Source organism: Numida meleagris, chromosome 2, assembly GCF_002078875.1.
Source record: "Numida meleagris isolate 19003 breed g44 Domestic line chromosome 2, NumMel1.0, whole genome shotgun sequence".
Lineage (NCBI taxonomy): Eukaryota > Metazoa > Chordata > Aves > Galliformes > Numididae > Numida > Numida meleagris.
This window is the reverse complement of record NC_034410.1, coordinates 115,990,856-116,004,020: the sequence shown is the minus strand read 5'-3', so window position 1 is coordinate 116,004,020 and position 13,165 is coordinate 115,990,856. Positions and strand designations below refer to the sequence as shown.

Here is a 13,165-nt window from a genome sequence, read left to right as displayed (position 1 = left end):
TGTATTAAAAAGATCAGTTTTATAATTGACATGAACTATTTTACATGTCAGTGGATACTTTAATCGTCTCCTAAATTTGCAAGCAGTTTTTTATTACCTCATATTTTAATTCTTTACACTCACTTGATCTGTGTGGCCTCTGAAGCAGTGGCTGCAATATGAATGAAAATAGGAAAGAGAAGAGGCAAGGAAAGAGGTAAACCAAGAACTTGGAGGTAATAAAGATGGTGTTTAATACTGGTCAAGAAATAGACAGGTGTTTCATTCTTCCCATCCTTCTGCTATTATAATTATAGAAGATCTAATAAAAAGATTTATTGCTATTTCCTAATATTATTAAGCTTCCTCCCTGCTATTTTAGTACACTAATGTTTTTAATAGAACGCTTTCTCTCACCAGTATACTGTTTGCAGCACATTTAATTTAACACATCACATCATGTGAAATGCCATCTTTCTCTTTCTTCTTTGAAGAAGTGTGCTAGCACAGTTCTAAACCTTTGCTGAAGACACTTCGTTTCTACAGTGTGATTGTAACATTTGATGATTTTGCTACGTTTTGATTTTTGCTTTGTTTGCTCTACTTTGATCTAGTATTAAATGTGATGGATTCTTCTGGAAATACCCCACTGCACTGGGCTACAAGGAAAAACCAGGTTGAAAGTGTTAGTTTACTTCTCAGTAGAGGAGCCAACCCAAACATTCTCAACTCCAATATGATGGCACCTTTGCATATGGCTATACAGTACCTGCATAATGAAATTGTCAAGGTAAGTCTAAAGTCCACATAAATATACAGACTTGATAAGCAGCTCAGCAGCACCTGTGTGCAGAACACTAAGACCTTATTTATATATGCTGTATCCTGGACGTAGCTCGTCATATCCTTTGTTTGGCAAACATATGTAACATACAGTGCTTCTAGAAAGGTTTGGGTCTTCTCAGGACAGTGAAATAAAAATAACTTACCGATTTACGTAATACTGATATTTGTCTTATTGTAGTAGTTTCATGGAGAATTCTTTAAATTTTTCTGAACACAAGGAATTTTTCAAAAAAAGGTTCTTTTTAACATTAATTCTTTTTTTTTTTTTTTTGGCATTTGGCCATGTACAGTGAGAATGTTTTAATTCCCTATGTGGTACTTGGATAAGAGCTTAGAATTTGAAAAGTTATTAAATTTACTAGATGAATGCAACTGTAATGTACACCAAACTTTTAAGGCGCTTTGGAGTTATCTGCAGCATTTATCTTGGCTATTCAGTTGTCTACCATAAATAATTTTATTTGCATGTTTTAAACAGCATTTTTCACCTGCGTATTTTTGCATTCATTCTCATTTTTTCTTTCCTCTGCTTTTGCACTTTTAGCTGTTTCCATGTAAAAAGAACAAGTCATAAGTAAACGATTAAAGTAATGGGATAGGCCTTTGTTGTTGGGTTTTGCTTGTGGTTGACTGCATGTTTTCTTAAATGTCCAGATTTTGGTCCAGCATAGCAGTACAGATGTTAATTTGGAAGGTGAAGCAGGAAACACACCTATAATAGTAGCATGTTATAAGGACAATCCTGAAGCACTAACACTCCTGGTAGGTATAATTATCACACCTTTAGATGTGATTATGTTTCACTTGATACAGCGTTACTCTACTCCTTTGTTTAACGAAGGTGAAGGGAAGGGTAATCATGGATCAGTGTGTGATGTGTTACATCTCATGCATATAGCCTCACCTCATTCTTACCCATTAAATAAAGGCACCATCAGCTGGGAAAAAAATTGGAATTCAGAATTTAAAAAGAGTGTTGTTTTTTTTTTCTCTGAAATACCAACTGTTTTATCTACTCCTGTGTCATTCTTTTTTTACAGTTTTCATTTATGTGCTTCTGGAGCATGAATAAAACTGTTCATGAAATACTTAGGAGCTGTTTGAAAAGGCAGTGGGAGTAATTCTTATGTATGTTCTGCAATCCCTGAGCTATATATGCTTTGGAAAAAAATGAGATGTCATATTTTGTAATTTAGAAAACTAGAAAAAATGACAGGCATTCTTAACTTCTTTTACTTGTTTATGAGATATATGTGAAGAATTATTGCCTGTGTTGTGGGGAAAAAAATGAAGATGTTTATGAGTCAAGTTATTGTCAGGGCTACAAAAGAACTTTAATCTTTTAAGACCATACATAAGCACATCTGAGTGTAAAACAGGAAAAAGATATCTTGAAGATCATCAAAAGAAAACTAAACAACAAGAAACACATCTATGTTTAGATGTATAGAGGTAACATATAAAAGATGCCTGTGTATTAACTTCATAATGCACATATATGCAACACAGAAAAGGAGACAGCTGCAGCAGAGGGCATATCTGCAGCAGTATGTTTATTTGTGAGAATTTTCTGTATGTCATTGAACTGTATCTAGGTATTAATTTTCAGATTGAAAACGGAGGAAAAATATGTAAACCAAACAAAACAGGAGGCATGCCTATCCATGCTGCTGCATTTTCGGGTGCAAAAACATGTATGGAAATCCTTTTAAAAAAAGGTAAATACTTTTGTTCAAAAGTGGTCAGTGTGATTATTTATTTGTAGTAATTAACTGCTTTGCATCTGAAAGAACTGTGAACAAGAACTTAAACTGTGATTTAACTTAATAATAAGAACTTAATGCAATTATTCCTGTGGGCAGTACATACTAGTAACTTTTGTAGAACTGTGGCTGTGTTCCTAAAGGTGTGACCATCTGTTGTTTAATGATAGGTTTGAAAGGTTCATGCTCTAAGTGGAAGAATATTTTCCCACAGTTAATGTACTTGTCATTTTAAAAAAAAAAAAAAAAAAAAAAGATTGCTTCTGTTATTCCTTCCTTGCTGTAAAAATTGAAATTTATTTTCATTTCTCAGGTGAAGAACTGGGTCACTCTGCTAAAACTCACATTAATTTTACCAATAATGGGAAGTGCAGTCCACTTCATTTGGCAGTTCAAAGCGGGGACTTGGAAATGATTAAAATGTGCATTGAATTTGGAGCCCAAATTGATCTAAAACAGGTAAACCTTGCAATGGAGTGAAATATAGTTTTGACAGAAGTTAGATGTCTCTGAAACTCAGAGTAGTATGATAAAAGAATAACATAATTGTAGACTGTTGTATTTTCCAATATAATGGCTAGGGAGCAGCAAATGAGAAAAAGTCTCTAGTTCAAAACAGATAAAATGGCTAGTTTCTTTACATAAATTACATGGGATAATGGGAAATGTTTGCATGAATTCAAAATGCTTTTGAACAAATCCATAGAAGAAAAGATCTGTTCATAACTAGTGAATACATTCTTTCACCCTACGGTCTCTCTGACTCGGGAAATCCTCGAGTCATAAATAGATGCGGTCTGGAAGAGCACTCTTGGGAAGTGTCAGTTGTACAGCCTTCTTCACAAATTCTTTACCTGCTGTAATCCCTTGCCAGATACTGAGTCTCTTGATTTGATCCTTTCTCATCATTTTTTGTTTGTTCTCAGCCTTGCCCTGGCCTTTATAGTTTTGTGCTTGCATACTTAGACAAATTTGTTACACGACTGTTGCACTGTGATACTGTTGGTCTTTAGACCTACTCCAAGCTTCATGTTGAGTAGATAGTTCTGAAAATATCTGACATTAATCAAATTATTTGCAAGGTTGAAACTAACTCATGAGAGCAAAGATACTACAGTATAGCCTTTTTGTATTTGTTTGATTCTTTGAAACACAACTTTTGAGTGACGTGGTTCATGCTGACCATTTTGCAATAGGTAAGAACCATTTTAAGAACGTTTATGGGGTTGTGAAAAAGCCCATTCCAATGTAGTGACTGAAACTTCCTGTTCTGAAAAGCACAAAGACGAAACCCTCAGACATGTATCAAAGCTAGTTTGTCCTATTTAGCTAAATGAAATCATGTTTTGGCAAATCTCATTCCAATCATTTACTTAATGTTTAATAACTTTTGTGACTGTTTAGATTATAATAATTTAATAGCTTACTAGACCAAATCGTTCTTAATGAACCCTGCAGAAAACTGCATTTAAGAAATACTTTTAAGGAAGATAAGGAAATTAAAATCATAAAAAATGATGCATTTTCTTTATTACACATTACAGAGGCAGATTTGTTTGCTTATTCATTTGTATGGGTCTGCTTATTGTTTTCTGTAGTTTTCCTTTGCTTCACCCTTCCATTTAAGGATGCTGTGCATGTTTCTTGATTAATTCAGGTACAAAACATTGTTGAGGTTCAGGATCACATATCCTAGGAGCTTGGCATAGAATAATAACAAGCTTTGTAGTAATCCTTTAAACTATCTCTTTACTGTTTTTTGGTCTTAAATATATCTTTAGAGTTCCACTATTTTAGTTAAAGACTAAAGTTTTATCATATATCTCCTAAATTCCTATGCGTGAATCCTGGGGTAGATTGCTAGCATATTTAGTTGGTTGTAGACTAAGTTGACTTGAAATGTTACTTTATTTTCCTGTTTACAGAATGAAAAATGTACTGCGCTTCATTTTGCTGCCACTCAAGGAGCAACTGAGATTGTAAAATTAATGATGTCATCCTATGCTGGTGAGGAGTCCATTATTGATGCTGTAGATGGGAATAAGGAATCATTGCTTCACAGGTAGGAAGCTGCTCTACCAGACTTCAGTGGCACAATATTTTTGGTTACTCTTTTACAGCATCCAATGACAATTTATAAAGTATACTTGTGTACACCCTTCCGCATGTACTGGAATTTCTCAGTGGGAAGGGAGACGGTTATTGTACAGTATGAAAGTGTCTGCATTTTGGTCAGGATGTTAAAGATTTTGGTGCTGATAGCAAAATTAAAACAGCATGGTCTAGTTACCTTGGAATCGTGTCAAAGAATGTCCACTAACAGTTTATGCTGAAAATTCACTCCAGTAAAGAATAAGAAAGTGATAAATGTATGGATTTGTTAATGGCTTCTGAGGTTGTGCAACACACGTCCTCCAGAAAATAAGTGAAAAAGAATATGAACTGTTGAAAAAGAAAATCAAACTTATATTCTTTTCTTTCCCCGAAACGTTGTTTTATACCTGTTCAGGTACAAGTAGATAAACTTCCCTATGACTGCAAAGTTGGAGGTGGTGTTCCTGTATATAGTAATCCTCTAGAATTCTGGTCTTTTTCAGTCCATTTAAAATCAGAGCATGAAATTGTGGAGGAATATCCTCAGTTGTCTTCAGCAAAAAGACTCTTCTTCAGATGTGCTGGCTAGCAGCTGTATGGAAGATACTACTTTTCTCCATTTATAAATTGATGTAGTTGCACTGTGTTTAAGTAAATCATCATAATTTTACAATGTTATTCTACCAGGAGTTTATTGATATTAACTGGCAGAAAGTTGGAAGCAGTAGAATCATAGAATTATAGAACATCTCATCTCATGTTGGAAGAGACTCGCAAAGATCATCAAGTCCACAGGGGACTACCTAAAAACTAAACCCTATGTCCAAGAGCATTGTCCAAATGCTTCTTAAACTTTGGTTGGTGCCGTGACCTGGCGAGCCTGTTTGAGTGTCCAGCCACCCTTTGGTGAAGAAACTCTTTCTGATATCCAACCTGACCCACCGCTGACGCAGCTCTGTGCTGTTCCCTCCGGTCCTGTTGCTGTCACCAGAGAGCAGATCTCAGTGCTGCCCCTCCACGCCACTCGTGAGGAAGCCTTAGACCATGACAGTAGAGATGATTATTCTTCAGAACATGGTATAAAGCGCAATGATTCCAAGATAATTAAAGAAATTAAAAGGGATGTGTGTTGTGAAGTTAAGCTAAGGTTTGAGTACGTTTGGAAATGCTATTGCAGTAGAATGTTACTGAAGACCAAGTGATGATGGCATGCCAAAGAAAATTGTGCAGGCCCAGTGTAACATTACTGCTTAATAGATAAGTGATCTCATACCTATAGAAGTGATTGTCCTGGAAAAATCTTTGGACCAAAAGGAATGATATTTTTTTGCTCCTCTTATCTGTGAAACAGTGGAAAAATGTAGTATCAAGAATCATCAGACAAGTAGAAAGTCAGTTGAATCTCAGTGAATATAACTAAACTGAAAAGGAGTGTTAATTTGTTGAGAAGTGAAGGAACCTTGAAGCACAGGCTGGACATGATCCATTCACATTCCTAGTGTCATGTTTCCATCTAAGATATTAATAAAATGACTTTAGTCTGTTTTTGGGCACCTTGAAATTTATTTTGAGTGTGTGTGAGGCATTCAACATTTGTGTCTGACTTGAGAGTTCTGCTGTGGATAATGGAAACATGTCTACTTATTTGGAACCATGAAATAGCTTTTCAAACACGTCTTTTGAGTAATCAGTTCTAAATGTTGTATGCACTGTGTTACTACCTCCCTTAATACTAAGGCAACTGTTATCTTTGAGGTATAGTACAGCCTTGGAACTATCCTTCTCTGTTGCTCGTTAAGTAAAAATACTTAATAGAGGTCTGACTTTAGAATGTATGAATTAACTGTGCTGTATTTCCTGCTTTAATCTTTCCTTTTTTTGTAAAAAAAAAAAAAAAAAAAAACCCACATAATTCAATGTCTCCCTATAGAATAAAGCCTGAGAATTTTTCATGCAGATAGTCAGCTTTAAAATGTTTTTTTGTAAATTAATAAATGTCACTACCGTTTATGTCAGGTGGTATATTACAATTATTTTTCTTGAATTTCTCAAGTAGACTTGTCTGGTACAGTCAGAATGGAGTTTTAGCTGAGTCTTTACTACTTTAACTCTTGTTCTCACATAATTAAACTATCAATGAAATGGTTACGATGCTCAAGTTCTACGTGGAATGATCTAAGTCTGAAGCTTATGGAATTCTGTACTGAACATGTGTGGTACAGACAAAAGTCTGACATATGAAATGGACTGTTTTGATTAAAAATAGTGTAGTGGTTGAACTGAAATTAGTTTAAAAATGATACCCCATGACAAAAATAGAAACGATTTATTAAAATGAATGATGCAGTACAAGTATTTCGTTGTCTCTGTAATTTATATATATATATATTTATTCAAAAATGCTGCTGAATAGAGAAAAATTCTACTCTCTGGTTTGAAAATTCATTGTCTAATATTACTGTAATTTTGCATTTTTTTTTTTTCTCCACAGGACAGCCTTGTTTGATCATTATGAACTGGCAGAGTATTTGATTTCTATGGTAAATATTTAATTAAGTGATACATTTATACAGATTATTGCAATCTATTACTATAGGTCTGCATAGAGAAACTCATAAAGGAGAATGTTTTCTCAGGTATACATTATTTATTTGTATATGTATTTCATAATATGTGACAGCTACAGTACAACAGTATTATGACTCCATAATAGCATCTGACCATTACAGAAGATGAAAGGTTGCATTTTTATTTCCATTTTACTTGCTTAGAAAATTTTTGTAAACGTTTCTTAGCAGATATGACAGGCTGGTTCAGGCACCCTCACTTTTGTGGTATGAAATATGAAATAAATCTAAATTTGCATTGCATTTAATCTGCTTTCTCAAGAAGTCTTTTGTCTAATGTACGTACATGTAATTGTTCTGGGATCACAAAACCATATATTGAAGTTTATGGATGATCCAGAAATATGTCTTACTCTGAGTAGTCTGGTTATATTTCTGCACTAAGTAATTATGGGGGAGAAAAAGAAAGGAATTGGGATGCTTCTGGCTGTGTTCCAAGTGTCCATTAACACCAATAAACTAAGGCTCATGTAACCACTATAAGCATTGCTGCGTTTGTTGAAGAAACTTTCAGAAGTCAGTAGACTTTTCCATTTTAAGACTGCTAAGATTTTTTTTTTCTACTTAATTTCTTGATAATTACGTTAAAAACAATTTTGTGTACAGTTTTGAACTTCCCAGAATTCTCTTGCAGGGACTTAGTCAAAAATAGATGTGGTGCTTATTTTTTTTCCAGATGTGAAATGGTGAGATTTGACTGCTTAAGCTTGGCTGACAAAACAACCTGTCTACAGAAGTTATTACTTGAAAACTTGTGCCTGTATTTCTCGTATGTGTCAGTTTGTGTGCACGAAGCCCAAAAGCAGAATGTCTTTCCCATATAAGAACACATTTTTCCTGAGAACAAAGTTAAATGCTTTGAGTCGCTTTGACTATTTTGTCCTCTTTCTTAGAGTCCGTGATGAGGGTTTTGAGGCTTCAGGGCTTTTTACATTTGCCCTGTCTGGGAATGGATCAAAATATGTCAGTCAGCGTTAGCGCTGTGCAGCACATGCAACTTGCGCTACTTGGGCTCCTGGCAAGATAACTAGGCACCTCTTATGCTGTGTATACATGAGGGGGGAAAAGAAAAGGTAGAGTGATTTTTACTGTGCAGAAGGAATAGCAAATTGCAGTTCAGGATGGCTTTTGGCTTTAGTAAAGAACATGTATCTGTTTTATGCATTTATGTAACATTCACATTTAGTGCACGTTAATTTCCATTGACTTACTTTATCTTATTTTTGCTGCTTTTTATGTTTTAAAATAAAAATCATTGTAAGCACATACAGTGTTACATGTAGCTCTTCCGGATAAAAAAAAAAAAAAAAAAGATTATCTACACTGAACAAAATTGTCCAGGCATTCAGTGTATGCTCTTTTCATTTAAATTAGACCAATTCTATTTTGCCAGTTATAGGTCAGTATGCTGTAGAAAAATCAGACGATCCAACTGTATAGGTATGTCTTGCGCAGACTTTCACTATTTTGTATTGGGCTTCAGCACAGCATGGCAATGAGTAAATAGTCTTATTTCACTGAGATAGTGTGAAATAACTGAAGGCTAGCTGAAGCCTTAAAGAAGGGAAAAGACAGGACCCTATGTTAGTATTCCTAGCACTTAAATATTACGAAACTTTATGGCTTTTTAAAAAAGTGGGTGTCTATACATTGATTATCAACCGAAGCATTTTAATCACAATGACTTTAACAATACTATCGAAATGGTCATTTTCACATTCAACAATTAGGTGCAGAGTGTCTGGTTTGTGGATGCACAGGCCATGGTTGTATTTGAAAGCTATTTACACAATTACAGAAAAGAACTAAAACATGAAAATTAGAGAGTTCTAATAATTTATATCATTAACTGTTTTGCGTGCATCTTGGCTGCTGGGTCCTGAACAACTAAGTGCTGAGATACTTCCTAAGATTACTTCCTTTAAGGATTTTCTCTTTGTAAGCTGTTGAAACACGCTTAGTCAAAGTAATTAAGCAAAATAAGCAGTACTGTTAAAAATGTTATACTTTTTTTTTTTAAGTTCTCTTCTTCCTTTTCTTTTGTCTTACTTTTCTCCAAAAGAAAAGATTAACTTGATAATAAATGCTGATTCTTAGAATTCTTTTGTAATATTTATATGTGCTTTCATTTATGTTTAACTACTAAGTATTAATTGATACGTGCCAAATTAAAAGGAATTCAGAAACTAAATTTACAAATTGTTGATTCAGCTGATATTGTAAATATGGTAAACGTATTTGTCAACATGGAAGTTACTTCCTTCTGTGTTATACGATATGAATACTGCTGAACTCATTTTGCTGAGGGAAGGTGTTAGCTGCAGGGACTGTGATAAGAAAATTGTGTTATTAGCTGGAATTTGGTGCCACTGTATTCACCGAAATCAATGAGCCACTTGGATAAACAGATCTCTGTTTGTTCCTTTGATAAATAAAAATACTTTTCAGTTTGCCTGACCTTGTAGTAAGGTGACTTGCAAAAGGGTCTGGCGCGTGTTACCCTCAAACATTTCATCAGCATACACTGAAAGGTTCATGTCCACTGTAGGTTGGTGAAGCATTGTGCATTTATTACATGCTTCTTATTACTATATAACAGATTTTACTATCCTAGAAAGTAAATATTGATCATGATTATTATTAATTCTCTTTCAAATTAGGAATGGACCCAAAGATGATTTCAGTTAATATTAAAACTCCAATTGATTTTTTTCAATGATCTTTGGATAGCATCTGAAATAGCTTTTTTTTTTTTTCTTTGGCATACTTTGTTCACCTCATTCAATTTGACTTGCAACTCAATATCTAGTATCTACCACATCATAAAATATATATCTCATTATTTCATTTACTTGCATCATCATGCTCCCTTGCTGACAGGATCTTTTAGATAGATACTTCAATGTTCATAATATTTTATTGATGTGACCATAGTGATACTGTGACCATAGTGACCACAATTTCCTGCCATTATGCGCTTCATGTAACAATAGAAAAAAAAAAAAAAAAACACCAAAGCTGGGCTTTACTGGAATATCTCATTCCAGTCCTTACGCTTCACCATAAGAAGAAGGTCAAATTTTACTGTGTCCAGTTCTGGACTCCCCCAGTTCAAAAAAGACAGGGATCTCCTAGAAGGAGTCCAGCAGAGGGCCACAAAGATGATGAAGGGCTTGGAGCATCTCCATTAAGAGGAAAGGCTGAGTATCCTGGGTCTTTTCAGCCTGGGGAAAAGAAGACTGAGAGGGGATCTGATCAATGTTTATAAATATCTAAAGGGAGGTGGGCAGCAAATGGAGGAGGCCAGGCTCTTCTCAGTGGTACGTAGCAATAGGACAAGGAGTAATGGCCTAAACTTGAACATAAGAAATTCTGTACTAATGTACAGAAGGACTTCTTCACAGTAAGGTGGCTGAGCACTGGAACAGGTTGCCCAGAGAGGTTGCAGAGTTGAATATGGAGATATTCAAGACCCATTTGGATGCCTACCTGTGTGACCTATTGTAGGGTGCCTGCTTTAGCAGGGGGTTGGACTCAAGGATCTCTTGATGTCCCTTCCAACCCCAGAATTCTGTGTTTCTGTGAAATCAAAAATCTTATGTTCAGAGAATAGAAGTATGTCTTCTGCTGATACAGACACTTTGAGATCAAAATTAACTAGACTTATATAATTTATGGTGAATAATTAAAAATCTAGATATATCATGCTATACAGATCAAACTCTAAATATCTAGATGCGTTGTTTCTTGAAGAGTATTCATGTAGTATAGTACAGTGGTTCAGAAGGGTTGTGTTCTGGTAATTAGGTAGGAAGGTGTCATTCCAAAAGGCTGTAATTTTTGAATTTTCCCAGAGTTTTAATCCCAGTATTTTCAAGTTAGAGTCATATGTTTTTGAGTATTCAAATGCATGAACAGATACCCTACCAAAAGATCATAAGATGTAAGTGCAGTATACCTAGAAGCAGGCTGCTCTTATTTTGGCATCTAAACATATGTAGACAGACAGACAGATTACTAGACTGTGGCTGTTACTTTGAAAATGTTGTTTTCATATAAAGATATAAGGTTTTTGTTGAATTTACTAATATAGAGTTACTATGAATGACTAATACTGTGATGATGTCTAGGGCAGCACCATTTTAAAATTGCATTTATTCAATATTCTTGGTAAACTTGAAATTCTTTATTGCAGGGAGCAAATATTGATAGTGTTGATGCAGAAGGTCGATCTCCGCTTCTGTTGGCCACTTCTTGTGCATCATGGAAAATTGTGAATTTACTGCTCTCAAAAGGTACAAGAGAATGTGCACTTACGATATACATCCTTTGAACAAGATTCATATGTGTGAAAAATCTACATCCAAATTTCCCCTCAATTTTAATTCAGTACTTCAGCGTACAGTCCAGGAGTAACTGAGTTTAACAGCTGATGTTCCTGGAGATAAAGGAAGAATTAGGGTGGTGATTTCACCCTTTTTCATGTAGAGTGAACAGGTTGTAGAAAAACATTTAGGCTATTTTTCATGCCTTTCAAGGCAGATGTAGCACTGGCACTCCATCCTTCCATTATTTGGCAGTTCACAAAGTAAGCAGAACTGTGGAATAAATGCATCACTTACTCAGAGTTACATTTCATACAAGAAATCAGTCTTTAAATGTTAAATTCCAAACTTCAAGTATTACCTGTGATTTTATATAATCACAGTCACATTTACATTTTTTCAGTTGCTATGCCTTTAGTGTGAGCTAATTACTGTTAGTGTATTTCCTCTTGTTAACAGTAACAACTGATTTTGTTAATAAACCTTGTAATAAAGGTTTTAAAGTTATAACAAGGTTAAAGTCTTTAATAAGACTTTTTTTTTTTCCAAAACTGACAAAAGTACCATTTTCTGATGCTTGCTTTATATAATATTTTTGTGGATTACTCAAATAGTTTTACCAGATAAGGTTAATGTGACTTTGGAAATAGTAAGTCATTATTAAGACAGTATGATTACAATGGGAATTGACTGTAAACCCAACACTGGAAGAAGTGATCATCTGCATCTTTAAAGTGTCTCTTGATTTGCAGATTCTTGGTATATCTGAATAGAAGTGCCCCTCATAAATCTTACTGCTGTGATGAAATACAAAATGCATGTGTACAATGACATCTAAACACGAGTAGTTGGGTTGTGTTGAGTTGGATTTTTTTGCAAGTGAAGTGATATCTTATAATGTTAAATGGCAATAATATTTGTTATTTTATGGATTTATTTTCAACATGTGCTCCTTTGTGTTAAACATCATCAGTTAGTGCCAGGGGCCAGCAGTTTTGAAGTTGCTGGTATGTATTTCCATATTTATCTAGGAGCAAATGTATCGTTAAAAGATCATCTTGGTCGGAATTTCTTGCACTTGACGGTATTACAGCCTGGAGGATTACAACATCTGAATGAGAAATTTCTGCAGGTACAGTAAGCATTGATTTATGTCTTTCAGTTACCCTCACTAGGAAATGTAAAGAAGAAAACAACTACTTTTTTGTTTTCAAATGTTAGTAGAAGTTTCTGGTGTTTGATAAGTTGCCAAGCATCACAGAATATAGTGTGAACAGGTACATATCTCTCATGAAAATATTTCAAAGCCAATAATACAGTTTTCTTATTGCCAGGCAAAGGAATAACATAATCCCATAAATTATTTTGCTGTTGGGGGATTGAATAGCTCAAGAGGTAGGCAATAAAATACAGAACTTTTCATTTCCACTTTCCCAGTTTGCATGCAGTGAAACTAGGGGACATGCTCATATTCAGTCAAGGTCTAGGACTTAAACAGCTTACAGCATATTCTTCGGGAATTTTATGTGGA

At 34.7% G+C, this 13,165-nt stretch overlaps 1 protein-coding gene across 4 annotated transcripts in view; it reads left to right on the top strand.

Annotated features, from left to right (window-relative positions):
• TRPA1 (transient receptor potential cation channel subfamily A member 1) overlaps positions 1–13,165 on the top strand; it is a 35,337-nt gene that overhangs the window by 4,506 nt on the left and 17,666 nt on the right. For all 4 annotated transcript variants that reach the window (XM_021388736.1, XM_021388734.1, XM_021388737.1 and 1 more), the window contains exons 3-10: positions 594–769; positions 1,480–1,587; positions 2,435–2,543; positions 2,902–3,047; positions 4,514–4,650; positions 7,174–7,222; positions 11,505–11,604; positions 12,666–12,766. In XM_021388736.1, coding sequence (XP_021244411.1) covers positions 594–769; positions 1,480–1,587; positions 2,435–2,543; positions 2,902–3,047; positions 4,514–4,650; positions 7,174–7,222; positions 11,505–11,604; positions 12,666–12,766 — 926 coding nt within the window. The remainder of the gene's footprint in view (positions 1–593; positions 770–1,479; positions 1,588–2,434; positions 2,544–2,901; positions 3,048–4,513; positions 4,651–7,173; positions 7,223–11,504; positions 11,605–12,665; positions 12,767–13,165) is intronic.